This window comes from Tasmannia lanceolata, unplaced genomic scaffold (genome assembly GCF_043159265.1).
Source record: "Tasmannia lanceolata isolate RefF3 unplaced genomic scaffold, GAP_Taslan_0.1 ptg000008l, whole genome shotgun sequence".
In the NCBI taxonomy this organism is placed as follows: domain Eukaryota; kingdom Viridiplantae; phylum Streptophyta; class Magnoliopsida; order Canellales; family Winteraceae; genus Tasmannia; species Tasmannia lanceolata.
Genome location: NW_027518685.1, coordinates 18,008,112 through 18,028,874, shown reverse-complemented (window position 1 = coordinate 18,028,874; position 20,763 = coordinate 18,008,112). Strand labels below are relative to the sequence as shown.

Here is a 20,763-nt window from a genome sequence, read left to right as displayed (position 1 = left end):
AACACCAGGACACTACAAAGGCGCACGTCATGTCATGTCCTTTAAATAGGGCAGGAAATGCCATAATTTGCGAGACAATTTGGTCAAGGCGTTGCCTTCTCTATCGATATGAGAGAAATGGCACTTCACCTTCCTCAAGATATTGTGGATCTATCTAACTAAACGTCTAAAAGTCCATGGGGGATCGGAATCCTTCTAATGCCGATGAATCGTATTAAGAGAATCGCCTTCTATCCGCAACTTTGAAGCTCCAACCTGAGAGACCAGATTGACACTGCTCAAGACAACCCTAACTTTATCTTCCGCAGCATCACCATCTCAAGGTAATTACAATATGGCAAAACGAGCATGACCACCCAAGGCAGTTGGAAGAAGCAAAACCAAAAGAATACGCAAGTACACTACAAAACGAGCTTGTCATGCCTAATCCTTAGACTAGTGTAGGAAACACCATAATTTGTAATGCCATTGGCCAAGGTGTTGCCTTCTCTATGGATATGGGAGAAATGGCACTCCATCTCCCTCAAGATATTGTGGATCTCTCTAAATAAATGTCTAAAATCTAAATCTCCATGGGGCATCAGAACCCTTCTGAAGCCAACGAATAGTATTGAGAGAATCGTCTTCTATCCATAACTTTGGAGGTCCAACCATAGACTCATGTGTCACTTCTATTAAGAAGCTTACTACTAATGCCAAATTTCAACTTTAGTCAACCTTCAGCTGCGGGGCCTAAATCTTAAGAGGCCTGAAAAGAGGGAGAGGGGGACTCCACTAATTTGAATCTAATCACCAATAATGTCTCAAATAGAAACAACCAAGCATTTCACTTTTGAAATACTCTTAGAGATCTTAACAATAATCCAAATTATGACGTTAAACTCAACTCAACTCAACACAACAAAGCCTTTGTCCCAAACTAGTTGGGGTCGGCTCAATGAATCCTTTAGAAAAATTCATGAAGAAGGTAAAAGGAATCTACCCGACTCTAATCCTGGTTCTATTTGGGTTCTTCTACGTGGATCATTTTCTTCCATTCTATCCTATCCAAGGTCATGTTCTCTGTTATGTTCCTAGCTATCAAGTCTTTCCTCACTGATTATACCCAAGTTGTTTTCGGTCTACCCCTACTTCTTCTTACTCCATCAATTTGGCACGAGTCGCCTCTTCTCACCGGAGCATCCAAAGGCCTACGTTGGATATGTCCAAACCATCTTAAGCGGTGTTCTCTCATCTTCTCCTCAATTGGTGCCACCCCCACCTTTTTACGAATGTCTTCATTTTTATTTTATCTAACCTTCTGTGGCCGCACATCCATCTAAGCATTCGCATCTCCGCTACACTCATCTTATGCACATGCTGCTTCTTGGTGGCCCAACATTCTGAGCCGTACAACATGGCCGGCTCCACAGCTGTCTTATAGAACTTTCCCTTCAACTTGGTAGGGATTTTACGGTCGCACAGAACTCCTGAGGCAAGCTTCCACTTCAACCAACCTGCTCTTATTCTATGGTTAACATCCTCTTCAATCTCCCCTTCCTTATGTAGAATTGAACCAAGATAGCGAAAGATATCTCTCTTAGGTACCTCTTGTCCAGTCATATTTACTACGTCCTCGTCCTTCCTCCTTACATTGCTAGAGTTGCATTCCATATATTCTTTCTTAGTCCTACTCAGTCTAAAACCTTTAGATTCCAAAGTAGTTCTCCATAACTCTAATTTAGCATTTACTCCTACTTTTGTTTCATCGATTAATACTATGTCATCTGCAAATAACATACACCACGACACCTCATCTTGGATACCCTCCGTAAGCTCATCCATAACTAGCGTAAAAAGATAAGGGCTTAAAGCTGATCCATAAATTATGACGTTACCAAACGAGTTAAATTTATTATTAAAAATCCGATTAGTTCTATTGTCCATAGTAGCTAAATTGTTGAAGGAAACATAATATTCCATAAGCAATCAAGCCTCTTATTATCATTCGATTTATGCCACCAAATGCAAATTGACCGAATAGCATGCAAGCACATTAGGACACGATTTAAATAGACCAATGAAAGATGCATGAGAGTTGTCACGGCAGCTCTAAGGGTGTTCGTAGTTCACAAAGGCAAATTTTCTTGGTGGCAATACGGTGGCTGACGAACCTTCCTACGGAGGAATCTTGGTGTTTTCATTCTATAGATCGGAAGGAATTTAGAACGAGTAGATGCTTCTAGGAGGTCTCCTGACATAGGTGGGAGCCCCTCCCCTTCCAGGGAAATTGAAATTGAATTTCGATGGTTTGACTTTCGGCAACCTATGGCTGACAAACATTGGGGATTTTCTGATAAAGGGCGACAGTTCTTCGATTTGGCCATCCTTTCACCACCCTGCAAAGTGAATCTCAACAAGGGATGCTGATTCAAGCTTGGTTTCCATTAATAAAACTACACTTGGCAAGATGGAATGGGTAAAATCCTTAACCGATGATCTCATACTAGGGCCTAGGGATTTAAAGGTTAAAATCTAAGATTGAAAATTAGACGGGAAGATATGTTTCCTTTCCCAACCATATCACTATATTAAAACCTTCCCTATCTAACATTTCAGTATACTTCTCCTTATTCCGCCTTGTCTCATTAGTTATTGCCAAGATCAAGCATATTCAAAGGATTTTTTATGGGACAATGATCCCTTATTTGGGAAGGCACACCTTGTCAATTGGAATGAAGTATTCCTTCTGAAATATATTGGATGGATACTGTTGCTTTTCGTCTAGTTTTGAGCTAATAATAGTTTCACATTTTCCTACTTTGTTCATATCCTACATTTTAAAGGGAACTATTGATAAGGTTGCTGTGCTCTTTGAATTTGTAAGGGGAACTATTTATAAGGATGCTTTTGCTTTAGTTTTGAGGTAATATTAGTTTCACCGTTTCCTACTTATTTATTTTCTTCATTTTAAGGGTGAGTATTGATAAGGTTGCTTTGCTCTTCTACATTTCACTCTTATTTTTTAATATACATTAATGGCCACATTTAACATTTGATTCATCGCTGTTTTTTTTTCTTGCAGTATTACTTCGAATGTGTAATCTGTGATCTTGGTGGAAACTTGCTCTGTTGTGATAGCTGTCCACGAACCTATCATCTCCAGTGTCTTAATCCACCCCTCAAGGTACATAATTTTCATCCAACACATTTCTCCATATTATAATATCTTAAAATCTATCTAAAGATTCCACTTAGCAAATCTAATTTCTTTTTTATTCCATTTACTTGAAGCGCACTCCTCCTGGGAACTGGCAATGCCCAAGTTGTTGCGAGCAAAAGGAATCGGTCAAACACATAAACCATGCAGATGCGATTTCAAGACGTGCAAGAATTAAAGTTGCTGAAAAATCTGAGAATGGAATTAGGTCTAGATCATCTAGCAAAGGAAAGCAAGCCTTCACTCATACGGGTTCATCTTCTGGGAAAAATCCAGACTCTTCTCAAATGAGTGTATCTTGTGGCGTGAACTCAACCCGCCCATTTGATGGTAGACCCACTGAAAGCATGTCAATGTGTGGGGATATTGACATTGAGAAGAAAATCAGGGAGTCAGATCTCATTGGCGAGCCTTCTGAAAGAAAGCCCGACGGCCTGTGTTCCAATGGATCTACTCAAAATAAATCTATTCCTCCATTGGACCATTCTGCTCAAAAAGATAGAAAGAGGAGGCAAAAAGCAAACAGAGGAGAAAAGAAGAAGTCTAGGGCTGTTAAGGGAAAATGTGTTGTGACCACTTCTTTCAAGCGTGGGACCAAGGGATTGTCTGCATGTCCTAAAATTACTGGATCCCGCCAAAAGCGTAGTTCAGTTAAACAGATGTCTGTATCTATATTGAAAGAGGATGCTGGAATTCAAACTTTGGAATCTCAGGAACATAATGAGGTTACTTTCATTCTTTATCCTTTTTGGGAGTTAATAGTCCATATTTCACCATTGATTAGTTTTGCTGGATTTCAGAATTCAGATTCCAATTTTTTGATCCGGAAAATCTGGATTTGGATTTTGATATGCTAGCTTTGTAATCTTTAACATGTGGTTGAACTTTGAACTTGTGAATTAGGTGCATAAGTATTGCCAACTCATCGTTTCTTGAGAAACGTTGTTAAAAACAAAGAAATCACACAGAATCAATGCATCTATATATATATATATATATATATATATATATATATATATATATAATGTTAGAAGCTATGATTTAGCTGACACTTTGAATTTATTGCAGACCCACGTGTCGTGTCGGAGACATGACACCCGTGTCCACACGTGTCGACACTCCTTTAGATACTTTTAATTGTACTGCTAAAAGTGTCAATAACTTTTAAAGTTTATATGTATGTACGTGTATTAGTGTGCCACTATTTCTAGAGTTTTAGGGGTTGCCATGTCAGATACCCTGTATCTATTTCAAAACTCGACACATGTATCCGTGTCCACAAATGATGACTATATGTACTTTCTATTTTAGCTGTGTCTCCGTTTCTAAATCTTGAAAGTTTGCCGTGTCCGACACTCCGTGTCCATGTCGACAGGCGACACTCGTGTCCGTGTCCACAAATCATAGGTTAGAAGTACTTTTCATGATTTTCATAATTAGTGGTTCTAAAAATAATAATCTGCCCATATATATATATATATATATATATATATATAGAGAGAGAGAGAGAGAGAGAGAGAGAGAGAGAGAGAGAGAGAGAGAGAGAGAGTGGATTTTGTTTGTTTCGTAAGTTTTCTACAGCTATGTACCTCATGTTGAAGCTCATAAAGGTTATTTTTTGTATTCAATCATGCATTCTGGTGACTTTTCTTTTCTGGTCACAGTATCATCACTCAACATTGTGTCAAAGTATTGTTTCTCAGCTTCTTGAAGTAACTAGTGGAGCATCTTATATGTGGTTGAGATCATTATTGATATGTGGATGCGTTCTTTTTATTCCCACTCTTCCTGCGTTGTTTATTCTATTTGCTTGCCAACCTATCCATATAAGAGCTAAATACTTGTTCTTATGTGAAATAAAATGGTAATACCTCAACTAGTTGCTATTGTTACATACATTGTTTGCTTCCATTTTTTCTGGTTTTGGTTTTTTACATGATATTTTGCTTTCACTGGCATTTTTATCGCATCGCAACACTGAGTGTTGTTTTTGTTGCCTTGCTATTCCATAGACATGATATCTGTACATTCCTGTTTTGATGCTGTGCTTTAACATTTTTTTTTCTTTGTTGCTTGTATTGTAAATTAATCATGTATTGATTCATACATGCTGAATGCAGAGACTTCCTGAGAAAACATCACATTCATCACATGGGTTAGAGGAGCTAAGGGTTGACTTGGATAAAACATTAACAGGTGTAGAAAAGGTTGCAGATGAAATCCAACAGGTAAGTGACCCTGACAATCAAGGTTTAAAATTTCAGTTTCGGTGTCGGTTTCGGCCAATTTCGGCTGAAATACCGAAATTCGGTAATTAAAAAAAAAAATCAGCCCTGTTCCAAAAATTTTGGCCGAAATTTTGTAACCCAAAAATTTTAGAAAAAATAAAAAAGATTGAAATTACCGAAATTTCGAAAATTCTGAAATTTCAGACAATTTTGAAATTTCGGCTGAAATCAGGTCCGACACCGAAGTCTTTGTACTTTCAGTGTCAGCCCTTGCCGAAATCCGAAATTTCAGATTTTGGCCAAAATTTTAAACCACGCTGACAATGATATTCCTGGTGTACTTTTGTGAACATGGTTCTGTCTCGGATATGGGTTTTTAGTAAGGACCATCTCTCAAAGTTACACTTATGAGAGATTACACTTTCATGTGAGCATGGTTCTGTCTTGGATATGGGTTTTTAGTAAGGATCATCTCTCAAAGTTACACTTATGAGAGATTGCTCTTCGGTGTTCGAAATTGTGTTACATCTGTTTTTCACAATCACTGCCGTAGTGCTTACACAGTTTCTCCTGCTTAAAAGGTTGATCGCATCCTTGGGTGTCGACTGCAAAGTAGTGATGCAAAATTTTCAACTCACATACGGCTCACCAAAATTGCAAGTACCCCAGAAAATGCCGGTTCCGAGAATAACTCTTCAAGGTCTGCAACTGTTCCGTCTTCTCATGATTTACGTATTCCAGATACTAACAACAGACTATCAGAGGACCCTCCTCCTGGTAGTAGAGCTGTGGATGTGAACAATAGTGAAAATATCCTAGATGAGGGATGCCATATTACCATGAATGAGCTTTATGAAGAAAAATGTATAGAGGATGACTCTGGAGTAGATAAAATTTGTACTGGTGAAGCACTTTTAACTAAAGAGTGCATTGGGGAGGTGGCTGCCATGTCAACGGACCGACAAAATTCTTCATTTGAGTATTTAGTGAAGTGGGTTGGACAGTCTCATCTTCATAACAGTTGGGTTTCTGAGACCCAGCTGAAAATTCAAGCGAAGAGAAAATATGAGAATTATAAGGCAAAGCATGGTACTGGTGCGATAAATATTTGCCAGGAACTGTGGAGCCAACCCGAGCGTGTTATTGCTGTTCGTGATTCTGAGGACGGTAAAAGTGAAGCTTTAGTTAAATGGTGTGGTCTCCCTTACAATGAGTGCACGTGGGAAAGATTAGATGAACCCGTCATCGAAAAATCTCCACATTTAATTGCTGAATTCGAGGAGTTCGAGCACCAAACACTTGAGAAAGATGCTGCCAGGGATGATTTGCCGAGGAATAAAGCTGATCGTCAACAGAGCGAGATAGTTTCTCTGATAGAGCAGCCTAAAGAGCTTAAAGGAGGTTTATTGTTTCCACATCAGTTAGAAGCATTAAACTGGTTGCGTAAATGCTGGCATAAATCAAACAATGTAATCCTTGCTGATGAGATGGGGTTGGGAAAAACTATCTCTGCATGTGCTTTCCTTTCGTCGCTATATTTCGAGTTTAAAGCAAGGTTACCTTGTCTGGTCCTGGTTCCCCTTTCCACAATGCCTAATTGGCTTGCGGAGTTCGCATTGTGGGCTCCTCATTTGAATGTGGTGGAGTATCATGGGAGTGCAAAAGCAAGATCGGTAATTCGTCAATATGAGTGGCATGCTAGTGACCACCATGGGTTGCAGGAGAGAACTAAATCATACAAATTTAATGTCCTCTTGACTACTTATGAGATGGTTCTTGCCGACTCCTCTCATTTGCGTGGTGTTCCCTGGGAGGTTCTTGTGGTTGACGAGGGACATCGTCTGAAGAACTCAGGAAGTAGACTGTTTGGTTTGCTCAACACATTTTCTTTCCAACACCGTGTGCTTTTGACTGGTACCCCTCTGCAGAATAATATAGGTGAAATGTATAACTTACTAAATTTCTTGCAGCCAGTCTCATTCCCATCTCTGTCAGCATTTGAAGAGAACTTTAATGACCTTACGACTGCGGAAAAAGTGGAGGAACTAAAAAAGCTTGTTTCACCTCATATGCTTCGAAGGCTTAAAAAGGATGCTATGCAAAATATTCCCCCTAAGACTGAACGCATGGTCCCTGTTGAGTTGTCTTCCATCCAGGCAGAGTACTACCGTGCACTGCTTACAAAAAACTATCAAATATTACGGAACATAGGAAAAGGTGTTCCCCAACAGTCAATGTTAAATATTGTGATGCAACTTCGAAAAGTCTGCAATCATCCATATCTCATACCAGGAACTGAACCAGATTCTGGGTCAGTGGAGTTCCTCCAAGAAATGCGTATAAAGGCGTCAGCAAAGCTGACTTTGTTGCACTCTATGCTTAAGATATTAAATAAGGAAGGCCATCGTGTCCTTATATTTTCACAGATGACAAAGCTTCTTGATATCCTAGAGGATTACCTCGCTATAGAATTTGGTCCCAAATCATTCGAAAGAGTGGATGGGTCAGTGTCAGTGGCCGACCGTCAAGCTGCAATTGCGCGATTCAACCAGGACCGGGCCCGCTTTGTCTTCCTACTGTCCACACGCTCATGTGGCCTTGGGATTAATCTGGCGACTGCCGACACTGTGATTATTTATGATTCTGATTTCAACCCACATGCAGATATTCAAGCAATGAACCGTGCACACCGGATTGGGCAGTCGAAAAGACTCCTGGTGTACAGGCTTGTTGTACGTGCAAGTGTTGAGGAACGCATATTGCAACATGCCAAGAAGAAATTGATGCTTGATCAACTCTTTGTAAACAAATCTGATTCACAAAAAGAAGTGGAGGACATCCTACGTTGGGGAACGGAGGAACTTTTCAGTGATTGTGTTGACGTGGTGGGAAAAGATCCGAATGACAACTCTACAAACAAAACTGAGGTGGCTGCGGAGATGGAGCACAAGCAAAGGCGGAGGGGTGGTGGCCTTGGAGATGTGTACAAAGATAGATGTACAGAGGGCTCCAGTAAGATTGTATGGGATGAGAATGCAGTTTTAAAATTGCTTGACCGTTCAAACCTACAGTTGGGATCCTCTGAAAGTTCTGAAGGAGATTTGGAGAATATGCTTGGCTCAGTAAAGGTGAATTCTATCACTTCCCTATGTTATTCACTATTCATTGGTGCTAATTTCCTCAGGCTTGTTTATATACTTTATCATTAATATTTTTTCTTGCTTAAATGCACCACATATTGGACTGCTTTGATATACATGAGTTAATAAACTTGGGTTTTCCGACAACGCCTTGTGATTCATCTGTTAAAGCAACCATTTGGAACTTTAGTCCCCTTTTCTAACATCACATATGACATAAATAAATAGTTGAAAAATTTAAGCCTCATGGTTATGTGAATCTAAATTAGTTAAGAACTTTTCTGTCTAGGATTCTATTCATATATGACGTCTGAGTGAACTTCACCTTATCAATTAGCAAAGTGGCTACTACTTTTGAGGGCTGGGATACATCTACTGATTAGCATCATAGGGGACTATTTTAGATTACTTTTCATTATTCATAAGTTTCTAGTAGCTGATATGACTGCCTTGCTTTCAACCATTTCTCCAATTTGGTGAAGCCCTACGTTTCTACAAGCGTCTAATTGGGGTAAACAAGCCAACAAGTCTTCTTTTTTTTTCAATATAATTAATTTCTCAGCTTTGTCTCAATTGCTTTCTCAACAGCAGATGCATCGGCAACAACTCTAATAGCCATTGTGGCATCAACATTGCATTTACAAAACAACTCTTCCACAATGGCTGGGTTAGGAATAGCCGAATAGGTCTGACATTAAGTAGAACTCTTGACAACGACAATAATTCTGATCTACATATATGTTATAATCACAGACACTGACATGGAAATGGATGTGCATGAAGAAACCAAAAATAGGATTACAATCGAATCCATTGCACCTTTTTAGAGGTGCATGTTGGTTAATTATCTCAGAGTGTTACCATAGATCAAATTGGCCATATTCTAATTGGATCCAACCTAGACCCATGCATGAATAATGCCATCCAATATCCTCAGTAAGGATTTAATGTCAAATATTCCTTTATTCTTATGTTTTAAGTGTACCTACCTGTCAATCAACCACTGGTTAGTGTTGTTTGCTATTATTATCGCTGTCCCGTTTACAATGTGACACATTTATAGGAAAAATTAGGAAAAGCAGGGCACAACTAGTGTAATTGCAACAAATAAAAGAAATATGATGGATTAATCTGTACAAATCGTAGTTGTCAATTTTGTAGTTGTCAATTTTGCTTTGGTCAGTGAGATGAGACGTTTCGATCTTTCATCTTTTCAGTGTTTCATTTCGGAAAAGATGCTACAACTAGAGATTTTGTTTTTAAACAGTAAAAAATTTAAAAAATTAAAAAATGTTAGAAAATATTATTCCAACCAAATTTAACAAAAAGACACATTTATTACTTAAAACATCAAATTTATTTCAATTCATCGATGAATGTATGGAACTTAAAACTTTAATCATATAAAATGGTAAATGCCAATAATAAATATTACAAACAAAAATGAATATTAAATTATTTCATCTCTCAGACATAAGTCACCTCCTAGGGACCGTCATAAACTGGATCATCATGCTTAATTGAATGGTTCCCCTCTTCATCACCACCAATTGCTCCGTAAGCATCGTTATCAAGATTGTCATTCCCATCTTCGTCATCCGCAGCAGTAAACACCAATCATTTCTACTTGGTGCCAACCTATATCCTGTGGTGAAAATGAAATACAATTAAAAGAAATAAAAAAGAATGTAAATAAAACCCAAAATGTACACAAAATACTTTATACTACTCTCTTTCGAATACGCCATTTTGAAGCAAGAAAATACTCCTCTTCCAAATCTCCCATTCGTGTGGAATTAGAATGATTTGTAATTACAAAATCACCCTTCGAAAGTGAAGAAATGCCCTTCAGAAGTAGAAGAAAAACAAAAAAATGTTACAAATAAATCAAATAAAGTGACAAAAGATGACTAAAGGATTTGAGAAGGATTAAAGTGTTGAAGAAATGTAGAAAATGGGGGATTATATAGGGTTTTATAGACTTCATTTGTTTGGAGAGCAAAAGGACACAAAATACTCATAGAATGGCTATAAAGCCGCCGTAATAATGAGCAAAAAATGGCAAAAAAAAATTGCATCTTTAAATTTCCAAAAAGAGAGTGATTTTGTCCAGTTTCGTCCGAAGCGTACCAGTTCGAAAAACAGTACACAAGATAGGAGCAAATTGTCAATAAATCCATTTGCTTTAGACAAATTTTACGTCGATAACTGTCATTAAATCCATTGTTTTTTCACGTTTTGGTGTTGATAGTTAATTTTTGTGTTGTCTCGGCTCAACCATTCATTGCACACTCAGTGCACTCAATCACGATGATGAGTATCCTGTAGCATTCCAAAGCTTTACAATTAAATACTTGCATTACTGTAAGATATGGTTTCTTGTTTTTGGTTCTTGGATTAGTTTTTTTTTTGCAATTTACTCCTAGCTTTTACATTAGCAGCTCTGTTTCACATTGTTCTGTATCTCTTGTAATCACAAGGAAACATAACCATGTCTTTTGTACGCATGATGTTTAAGTGCTTTTTCTTATTGTTGCATAATGGTTGATATATACCATCCTTCTCTTTTTTTATTCTTATTCATTTGCATGGAGACTAAATCAGTGAGCTTGGCATGAACTTATAAAACCAATCTTTATTTTATGTTTGTCCATGTTATAAATTCTTTTTTAATCCTCTGTTCAATCAGGCAGTGGAATGGAATGATGAACCAACTGAAGAACAGGGAGGATCTGAAATGCTCCCTAGTAATAATGTATGTGCTCAAAGTTCTGAAAAGAAAGAGGATCCTATGATTAGCAGAACTGAAGAAAATGAATGGGACCGACTTTTGCGTGTGAGGTGTGAAGTTAATTCTCAGTCATATTTCTTTCAGTTGTTTCACTGCATTGTGTTAATATAGATTTGCATTTGTTACTTTTATTTGTTTCTCACAGCTACAACTATTCTGCTATTGAATATAGATGATACTACCCGATAAAAGAAAGTTCATATACATGTACATGTGCATGCTCATATACATATACATAAACACTTATAGGCTACTGATATCCATACGACCATGTTTTGATAATGGGACTACCTTACCTTGTTTTACATTGTTTAACCAGCACATATTTATGCAGTAATTATGTATATTTTCTCTTTACCGTGTTTATCTAGATATAGATATTTGCATATTATTCGTTCTCAATGTTTGGGATCCCATGATTGTGAAGGATATGCTGGAGTATTGATGTCACAGGCCTGTTAATGCCTAATACACAACTTCCAGGCTAAGTTAGAGTGGCTCTTATGTGTTTTCTTTTGGCCCATAGGAGTGGAATTGCCCTTTGTGGGAGAAGAGCACCAATGAAAAGAATGTTCTTGCATGATACATTTAAGTGTGTGGGCGCGCGCGTCTGTAGGGAAATGATATACGCACCAAGTGTTTTTGATAAACATGCGCTCCACTTGTTTGGCGTGTAGTATTTAAAGGGATGTTAGAGGATATTACGGTTCTCAAAAAGCGCTTAAAACCGTTTAAATGCTAGACGACAAACAATTGGAGCGCATGTTTATCAAAACACTTGGCACAGATATCATTTCCATATATATATAATTTTTTGGCCTTCATATGGAGGAGAATGTTCTAGTTGATTTGGCGGTGGTCATGGGATGCCAGATAGACCGATTGCCATCTTCATATCTTGGGCTTCCTATGGGGGCGGGGAGACAAAAAAAAAAAGCGAGCTAGGAAGCGATAGTGGAGAGAGTGGAAAAAAGATTAGACACATGGAAGAGGAATATGTTATCAAGGGGTGGCAGATTAACCCTCATAAAGGCGGTCCTGGCTAACATTCCCATTTATCAACTCTCGCTATTTAAATGTCTTGTGAGTACTATAAAGAGGCTGGAACAAATTCAAAGACGGTTTTTATGGGGAGTTTCAGAGGAAAAGAAAGGGATCCCTCTTTTAAAATGAGAGATAGTCTGCAAGCCTTTTAGAGCGGGAGGTTTAGGAATAAGGAGGATTAAAGAAGTTAACCAGACCTTCTGGCAAATGGCTTTGGCGTTTTGGGGAAGAAAGGGACCAGCTCCGGGCAAAAGTAATTGTGAGTAAATATGGTTATGATGTTGGGCATTGGGAATCCCTGAACGAGTTTGGGTATCCAAGGTTTCAGTATGGCGTGATGTCTTGCATTTCAATCATTCTTTTCAGGAAGGTGTCTAATTCAGAGTTCGCTCTGGGATAGGGTGAGATTTTGGCTTGATAAATGGTGTTCATCTTCCCCTTTGAAAGATCTCTTCCCTGATTTGTTTATAGTCTCTGCTTCCAATGAGGGATTAGTCAAGGACGCCTTTGAAAGAAGGGAGGATCGGGTTGTATGGTTACCTAGCTTCTGAAGAAATTTCTTGGATAGAGAGTTGCAGTCGCTGGCTAGACTTTTTGACCTATTAGAGTGATGCTACATTAAAAGATCTTGTTCTGAAAAAGGGGTATGGATCTGAGACTCTTCGGGGGAGTTTTCCGTCAAGTCCTTCTATCTTCACCTTGTGTTGTATCATGCTGTCTCCATCCTGGCTAGAGTATGGAAGTTTCGAGCTCCTCCCAGGGTTGGCGCTTTCGGCTGGGCTGCACTACTAGAGCGTATTCAGACAATAGATTTCTTGCGTAAGCACAAGATGTGGATCATGGACCACTGTTGTCTCTGTCTAAAGGCGGGAGAATCAGTGGATCATCTGTTACTGCACTGTAAAGTTTGGTTGGGAAGTGTGGTGTGGCCTATTAAGGAGATTCGGTTTGTTTTGGGTGTTCCCTTGTCATCTTATTGATCTTTTTGACTGTTGGCTGTTGGCTCCTTGGAGCAAAACAGGTAAGATCTTGTGGTATGTTTCCTTCCTTGCTACTTTATGGGTCATCTGGAAGGAGAGAAATGAAAGGATATTCAAGGGTTATTTGAAAAGTCATCTTTTCCTTATTCTCAATGCAATCGCTTTAACGCTTTAACTATTGCTTGGGTTAGAACTATCCCGAGCTTTAGGCTTTGTTTGCCTTTGATTTGTGGCATGGATGGAGGGAGATCTGCCTAAGGTCTGAATTGCGGCCTTTGATTGCTCATGATTGGGAGTTGTCGCCCCAAGGTCATTTAAAATTTAACTTTGACGGGTCTAGTTTTGGTAACCCTAGCTCGGCATGAATTAGGGGTGTTCCGTGTTCTAAGAGACGACCCGGGTAGCATGAGGTGGGATTTTGCTTGTCCTTTGGGGGTAGCCGACTCTACTGAGGCAGAGGTTAGGGCTGCTTTCCATGGTCTTAAACTCTTGGAAGGAGAATAGCTTAATTAAGTGGTGGTGGAGGGTGACTCCATTATTGCTATCTGGTGGTTATGTGGTTCTAAAACCTATCCCTGGCGCTTCACTTAGTATTTTGAGGAAATTCATGATATAGTCGGCAATTCTTCTATTTTTTTATCATCATGTTAGAAGATCGGTCAACGGGCCAGCGGATGGTTTAGCTAGGAGGGGGTTCAGTTGGAGGTTCTAGAGCAATATGACTTTCTACCTCCTTTATCTTACTTTTTTGGCAGTGTTTGTTTATTAGGGTTTTTGTATCTTTTTTTTTCTTCCTCTCTTCTTTGTATTTGACCATCTCGGTCTCCTTTATTTAATGAATTCTTGACCATTCAATATATATATATATATATATATATATATATAGAGAGAGAGAGAGAGAGAGAGAGAGAGAGAGAGAGAGAGAGAGAGAACATTTCCTACACACTTGTGTAGGTAAGTTACCTACACACTACCTTAAAATACAGTGGGGGCCCACATTGTTTGGGTGATCCAAACCATTCATTTGAATGGTCCTCACATAGATAGGGTGTCCACAAAAAATCAGATCCATAGGATCATCCTAACCATTCAAACTATGGAGGCAAAAAATGGACTAATTTGTGAAGGTTTATACATGCCCATTTTACCTCCACAAATCGTAGGGTTGGGATGATCCTATGGATCTGATTTTTTGTGGACACCCTATCTATGTGAGGACCATTCAAATGAATTGTTTGGATCACCCAAACAATGTGGGCCCCCACTGTATTTTAAGGTAGTATGTAGGTAACTTACCTACACAAGTGTGTAGGAAATGTTCTCTCATATATATATATATATATATATATATATTTTGGTGAGCATAAAATTCTAACATAAATACTATCATATGTATATATATTATTTTAGTGAACATGAAGGTGGTGAATCAAAATTCTAAAACAAGCACTTTTTTTATTTTGATATTGATAGGATTAAGGGTTTTTTTTTTTTGTTATATTTCATTGTAGGTGGGAGAAATATCAAAGTGAGGAAGAAGCAGCTCTTGGTCGAGGGAAGCGCTTGAGAAAGGTTATTTCTTATAAGGAAGCATTTGCTCTCCACCCAAGTGACACTCTGAGTGACGTATTGCTTCTCTCTCTCTAAGCTAGACCATATTATCACTTTTCGAAAGTCTGTCAGTTACACTACTAGTTTGTACACTAAAAAATGATTATGGAGAACAGGTTTCTGTTGTGGTGGAGTTATCTTTTAGTTTTGATGTATAACATGCTTCTTTTAGTATTGATGTATATAATGCTTTGAATTTGTAACCTTTTTTTTATTCAAAACTATCTCTGTACGTTCATATGTTTTGGTCTTGGAGAAGGGCTTTGTGTGATGCGATAGTTGAGAATGCAAGGTCAATTTTTCATTGAGATTTTATTCACTATGTGCCATGTTACGTGTAAAGTATTTATTATGTTTTGAGTGGTTCAATTTGGTTCATTAAATATTTCTTTTGTTTTTAAGAATGAGTTGTTCATTTCCATCACTCCTTTTTTTTGCTTGTGTTCAAATCTTCTTAATAATTGTTCGAAAGGTTATGTCATCATTTAAAAAAAGGTTATTTCATCATTTCATGGAGCCTTTGTGGATGGCCGATATATCCTGTATGGAGTTCTTAATTCTAACATATGTCTGGATAGAAATATAGAAGGGGAGAGCATGATCATTATGGGAAGTGGACAACAGAAAGTGGACCAGGGTCATGTGGATAGAGGCTTTCTGGATTATTTGATCACAGGGATGGAACTTGAGAAAAATTGGAGAATATGGGAGTTTCTTATCTGTTCCTATTTGATGATGGGTGCCTAGTGGGCTTCTTTCAGAGCCTTGGAGTCTGAGGTACCTTGACCCTTGCACCATTACCCCCTCTATAGTGGGTGAGGCTTTGAGTAGGTTTCTAATTTGGGTATCCCATTTCCATCAATTTATATGGGCTGTTATCCTTGCTCTTTCTTCTTGTTGGAGGGCAACTTGATCTATGCTGCTTGTGTGGCTGATAGGTTGCTGGCATGGCTGATAGATTGGGATTAAGTGGGTGTTTCACGGAAACTTAACAAATGTTTTTCTTAATTGGGGAATAAATCCTTTTTTGTGGATCTGGGAAAACACTTTGGAAGTTGGTGCCTTATGCCATTATTTGGAATACATGGATGGAAAGGAAAAACTAGATTTTTTATGAGAAAAGCAGAACTCCGTGGTGTGTATGTTTTTGGATATAAGATGGACCTAATTGTTTAGTCAAAAGCTGGCAAGAAGCTGTAATTCTATACTTGTCAGAAATTATAAGGCATTGGAGGACAGTAATTTCGGAGAAAGGTATCTACAATAAGGTGAAGCCTAAATGGGAGCCCCCACAATCCGATAGATAAAACCGAACTTTTATAGAAGTGCGGTGGGTAAACCAGGGATGGCGGGTATTGGGGTTGTTTTCTTCGGGGGAATCATCAGGGCATTTTCCGGTCTTGTGTGTTTTTTCTAATCTAATGAAGCAGAAGCAAGGGCGCTGCTATGTGAGCTGAGAATATTCTCAGCATCAGGTCAATTGATAGTAGAAGGCTATTCCTCAAATGCAATTACATGGGCAAAAGGATTGACGGATGGATCAAGAAAGTTAGCGGAGGTTATTTTGGAGATCCTAGGGACAGTAAGTGCTTAGAACAGAATTATCTCTGGCTAGTTGTAAGTGATAACCCCTTGTATTGTACTTTACTTATGGTAACTGCTCGTTCCTGTAATGGTGTTTTTTAATTTAATAAAGTAATGCCATCGTTCCAATAAAAGGTTGTTAGCATGGCTACTTAAAATGGCAAACACTTTCTAGTGTGTCTTTTCTCTATCACTTTTCTTTGTCTTAATAGATTTCTCTTTTCCCAATTCATCAAACTGCCAGTGCAAAATAGCTAAAGAAGAAAATTCCAAGCCTTTTGAGGTGATGAACATATGATAGTTGTCAGGACCAGAGGATCCTTCACATCATGCCACAATTTGCAATGATTTAACCGAGAGGATGTTGTCTCTTCACCAAATGGTCCTGGTTGAAGATTCCATTTGGCAAGGCTAATCAATCAAAGAATGCAGCTTGCTACCTAAGGCAGTCAATTATGACCAGCTTTATTTGACTGTACTAGCTACTTTTTTTTTGCAAGTATCTAAAATATAAATATCTTACTTAGAGGGTGGTCTTTGTTTCCAGGTCCATATGGCCTCCAGGTCCGTATATGTATTAACCTTTAGTCTAGTTGGAAAGAGATAGTATTTCTGTGTAATCCATCGGTACTTCCTTTTACTTGTAACAAAGACGGAGAAATCTGACAAATTACTATGGTTCTGTGGTCTGCATGGAGCAAGAGAACATCTAAATATTTTCCGTTTAATTAGCCAGGAAAAGTGAGCAAAATCGCTTCTCTATGTTTTCTGAGTACTACACCTATCCACTTAAAATAGCCTCGAGGTAATCCATTTATGATAATCAAGTACCATAAGCTTTGAGTAGCTTTCATCACCATTCTTTTACAATTCACATTGATCCCAAATCTTTCTATAACCTTCTGCATAAAGTTCCAATTTAGCCTATCATAGGCCTTTTCCATATCCAACTTTAATGTTATATTCCCCCTCACTTTCCCATTTATTCTTTGCATCAGTTCTTGGCCTGACATCCTTAAGTAAATGGGAAACAACTCACTTGTTTACATTACATGAATTAACCTTCCTAGGAGAGACATTTTATTGCCTTTCTAGTGCGTCGAAGTTCAAACAACTTTCACTGTATGCACCCGATCCCATTTCTGGATGTTAACTAATAATACTATTAGAGGCATACCATGATATTTACCGGGTATATCCTTTTCTACAATACACTGGCTTCGGCTATACTATGCCCCATCAAGATGTTGCATTGAGTGTAGTCTTTGGAGAAATTCATATGGTGTTTGGATATGTGAACCTACGGATTCTTCTCAGTTAGATCCACATTTCACATTCATATCCAACAGAGGAGCAGCATCAGCATCAAGTTGCATTTGGGGAGTACCATACGACCGATATTTGAATCCTTTTGTTGGACATCAATCAAAGTAACCTCAATACATGCGACATACTCAAGGATTAATGCTTCCGACTTACTAGTGGATGTGTCCCTTGCTTGAAGGAAGAAGTGTCAGCAAACCATGCATTCAATCACTATAAGTTGCCTTCCTCATTTGGTCCATAATATTTCGGTTTTTCGATATCCAATGGGTGCTTCTAAAGGCGGTGAATAAACTTGTCATGGGATGGGTGGGAGGCCCTTTTGGAAGTAAAGGAAAAATAATGTGGCCGATTCCACATTATGCTGTCATGTGCGGTATTGGGAATGGAAGGATTAGATAAGTTTTTGAAAGGGTCATCTTAGCAAGTGGGATTGATTTTCTTGGATATCAAGGCTGGCATCGTCAAGTTGCGGTCCTATGATCGGAATTTTAAGTCCTAGTCAATCAAATGATGTTTTCTGTGACTTTAAAATGATTACAAGATTGAAGTGTAGTTAAGTATAAATTAGCAACAAGATGGAATCCACCTCCCATCAATGTCATCAAACTAAACTTTGATAGGAACTTATGACGCAACCTGTGTCCATTGGGCAACGGAGGGGTTTCTAGGTCTTCTCTGGGCCGATTGGCTGAGATCTTCTTATCGGCCTTTGTATCTTCCCAGAAATCTTTCTGGTAATCTCACAGTAGAAGGTGACTCCTCCAATGCAATTTCATAGGCATAGGGGGCAAAGTCGGGGCCTTGGAAGCTAGCTGCTTAAAATAGCTTACCCAAGGAAAGAACTATATTCAACATCCAATCATATTCCCTGGGGCACAAATGGCATTGCTGATACACATGAGAGAAGGTTGGAGGTGTGGATTATGCATCAGGTCTCATATCATCCCCTTCCCTATTAGAGAGAAATTATGGTTTATTTTAAAGGGTTTAAGATTCATTGGCAAATATGGAGTGGATCATGGGTTTTTCCTGTTCAGGTTAATGGTTCACAGTAGATTAGCGGATGGCAATTTAGCTGCTTTTATTCTTATTACTCTGATGAATATTGCTGTTTTCTGAGCACTGTACTGATTTTCTCTGTTGGGAATTTGGGATCAACTCCTGCATTTTCTTTCATTTATTATTAGTCTGATAGAGTCCTGATAGAGTCGAGATGTGTAGTTCTACTGGAGTATCATCTTCTACCATCAGAGCTCCGTCACTTTTGTTGCTAGTTTGAATGCTGAGTTAGGATGATTTTCGGCTCGTGGCCTAATGATACCGATCATAAGTCGGCCTGACTTGTATTGGACCCCCATGCATGTATTTTTTTTGTAATTGGACCCCACCCTAATAAATACAATTGTGGCCCTGTCTATAGTTGCTGCGTCTTCCTTGTCACATATTGCCTGCACTTCTGCCAGCCCCCCTTAACCATTGCAGGATATGATCTTCAAACCTTTACATTGCAGGTCTTCTAATTGAAATTACTTGTTTCGGTGGATTTTCCGTAACTGTCTTTTCTCCAATGCTTTTACTATGTCTTGGACATCACTTGGGTATCCATTGCCAAGTATTCACGACTAGGTGTACAGGAAGGAATTTCAACTCTTGTCAGCTTCAAATCCTGGTGCAGAAGAGTAACAGGACATGCTTCTCTGAGTTACCCTGTGTAGACGGTTAAATGCAACAAGCTTATTTGAAAAAAAAAACTGTAATTGAGTTGAGAGAATAAAAAAACTGTAATTGAGTTAAGAGAATTAGGAATCTCAACAAGCACATCCATTTCAATTTTCTGGACTCCATGGTCTATTTTCTGCCATTATTTCATTGCAGGTTTGTTTACCTTAATTATCACTAGCATCTGTCACCTTCCATATTCATGCATGCACATACTCATGCTACATATAGTATATGGTTTTATTGCTTTAAATTCCATTCAGCTCACTGTTCTTTGTTATAACTGATGGGTCAAAGCCGATTGGTCACGAAGAGGAGCCGGAACCACAACCAGAATATACACCTGCAGGCCGAGCTCTAAAAGAAAAGTTGTAAGTCGAAACTCTTTTATATGCTTTTAGTTGTGCTTCTTTAATATGTCCAGTTTCTGAATCATTTCCTTGAACAGTGCTAAGCTCCGTGCTAGGCAAAAAGAACGACTCGTTCAGAGGCATATAACTGAGGGGTCTCCTTACATTGAAAACCATCTTAGACCTGAGTCACGACCCCAGTTCCCTAGCAACCCAATCAGAGAAGGGGAGGGTCTAGAGTTCATCAGATCCATTGACCCTAGCAGAGACCAGGCTGCAATCAATTTGGCGGATAACAACATAGCTCAGACATCTGATGCACCAAGGAGCAAGAGCCATTCGATTGCAAGGCTAGGCAAGAATTCAAGGCACAGCTACAAAAATTTTCGGAGCTTTAATCTGGATCTCTCTGTTAGGCCTGTTACTCTTTCTTCGGACAATCTCTTACCAAGCCACCAGTTCCAAACCACAAGTTCAGGGGCATCAGGGTCTTCTAACAACCTATTACCGGTTTTGGGACTATGTGCTCCCACGGCTAATCAACAAGAGTCAACATCGAGGAACTTTCAGTCTTTTCTGAACCTACCAAGGTCAAATTGTGAGCAAAGAACATCCATTGGGGTATCAGAGTTTCCATTCCGGATAGCCCCTGTCGCTGGACCTTCTATTGACAAGAACTTCAAAGGTCGGGAGACACTGGCAGATACACCTACATTGCCAGAAACCTCACTGGATATTTTGCATCGTCGCTTAAAGAAAACCATCGACGCCTTTCCTTTTAATCCGGTATG

The 20,763-nt window shown here is 38.8% G+C and overlaps 1 protein-coding gene across 1 annotated transcript in view; it reads left to right on the top strand.

Annotated features, from left to right (window-relative positions):
• LOC143884649 (protein CHROMATIN REMODELING 4-like) overlaps positions 1–20,763 on the top strand; it is a 30,236-nt gene that overhangs the window by 7,068 nt on the left and 2,405 nt on the right. Inside the window, exons 3-10 of the mRNA XM_077388326.1 lie at positions 3,065–3,166; positions 3,274–3,924; positions 5,320–5,427; positions 6,009–8,555; positions 11,257–11,408; positions 14,894–15,008; positions 19,920–19,993; positions 20,071–20,758. Of these exons, the coding sequence (XP_077244441.1) occupies positions 3,065–3,166; positions 3,274–3,924; positions 5,320–5,427; positions 6,009–8,555; positions 11,257–11,408; positions 14,894–15,008; positions 19,920–19,993; positions 20,071–20,758 (4,437 nt within the window). The remainder of the gene's footprint in view (positions 1–3,064; positions 3,167–3,273; positions 3,925–5,319; positions 5,428–6,008; positions 8,556–11,256; positions 11,409–14,893; positions 15,009–19,919; positions 19,994–20,070; positions 20,759–20,763) is intronic.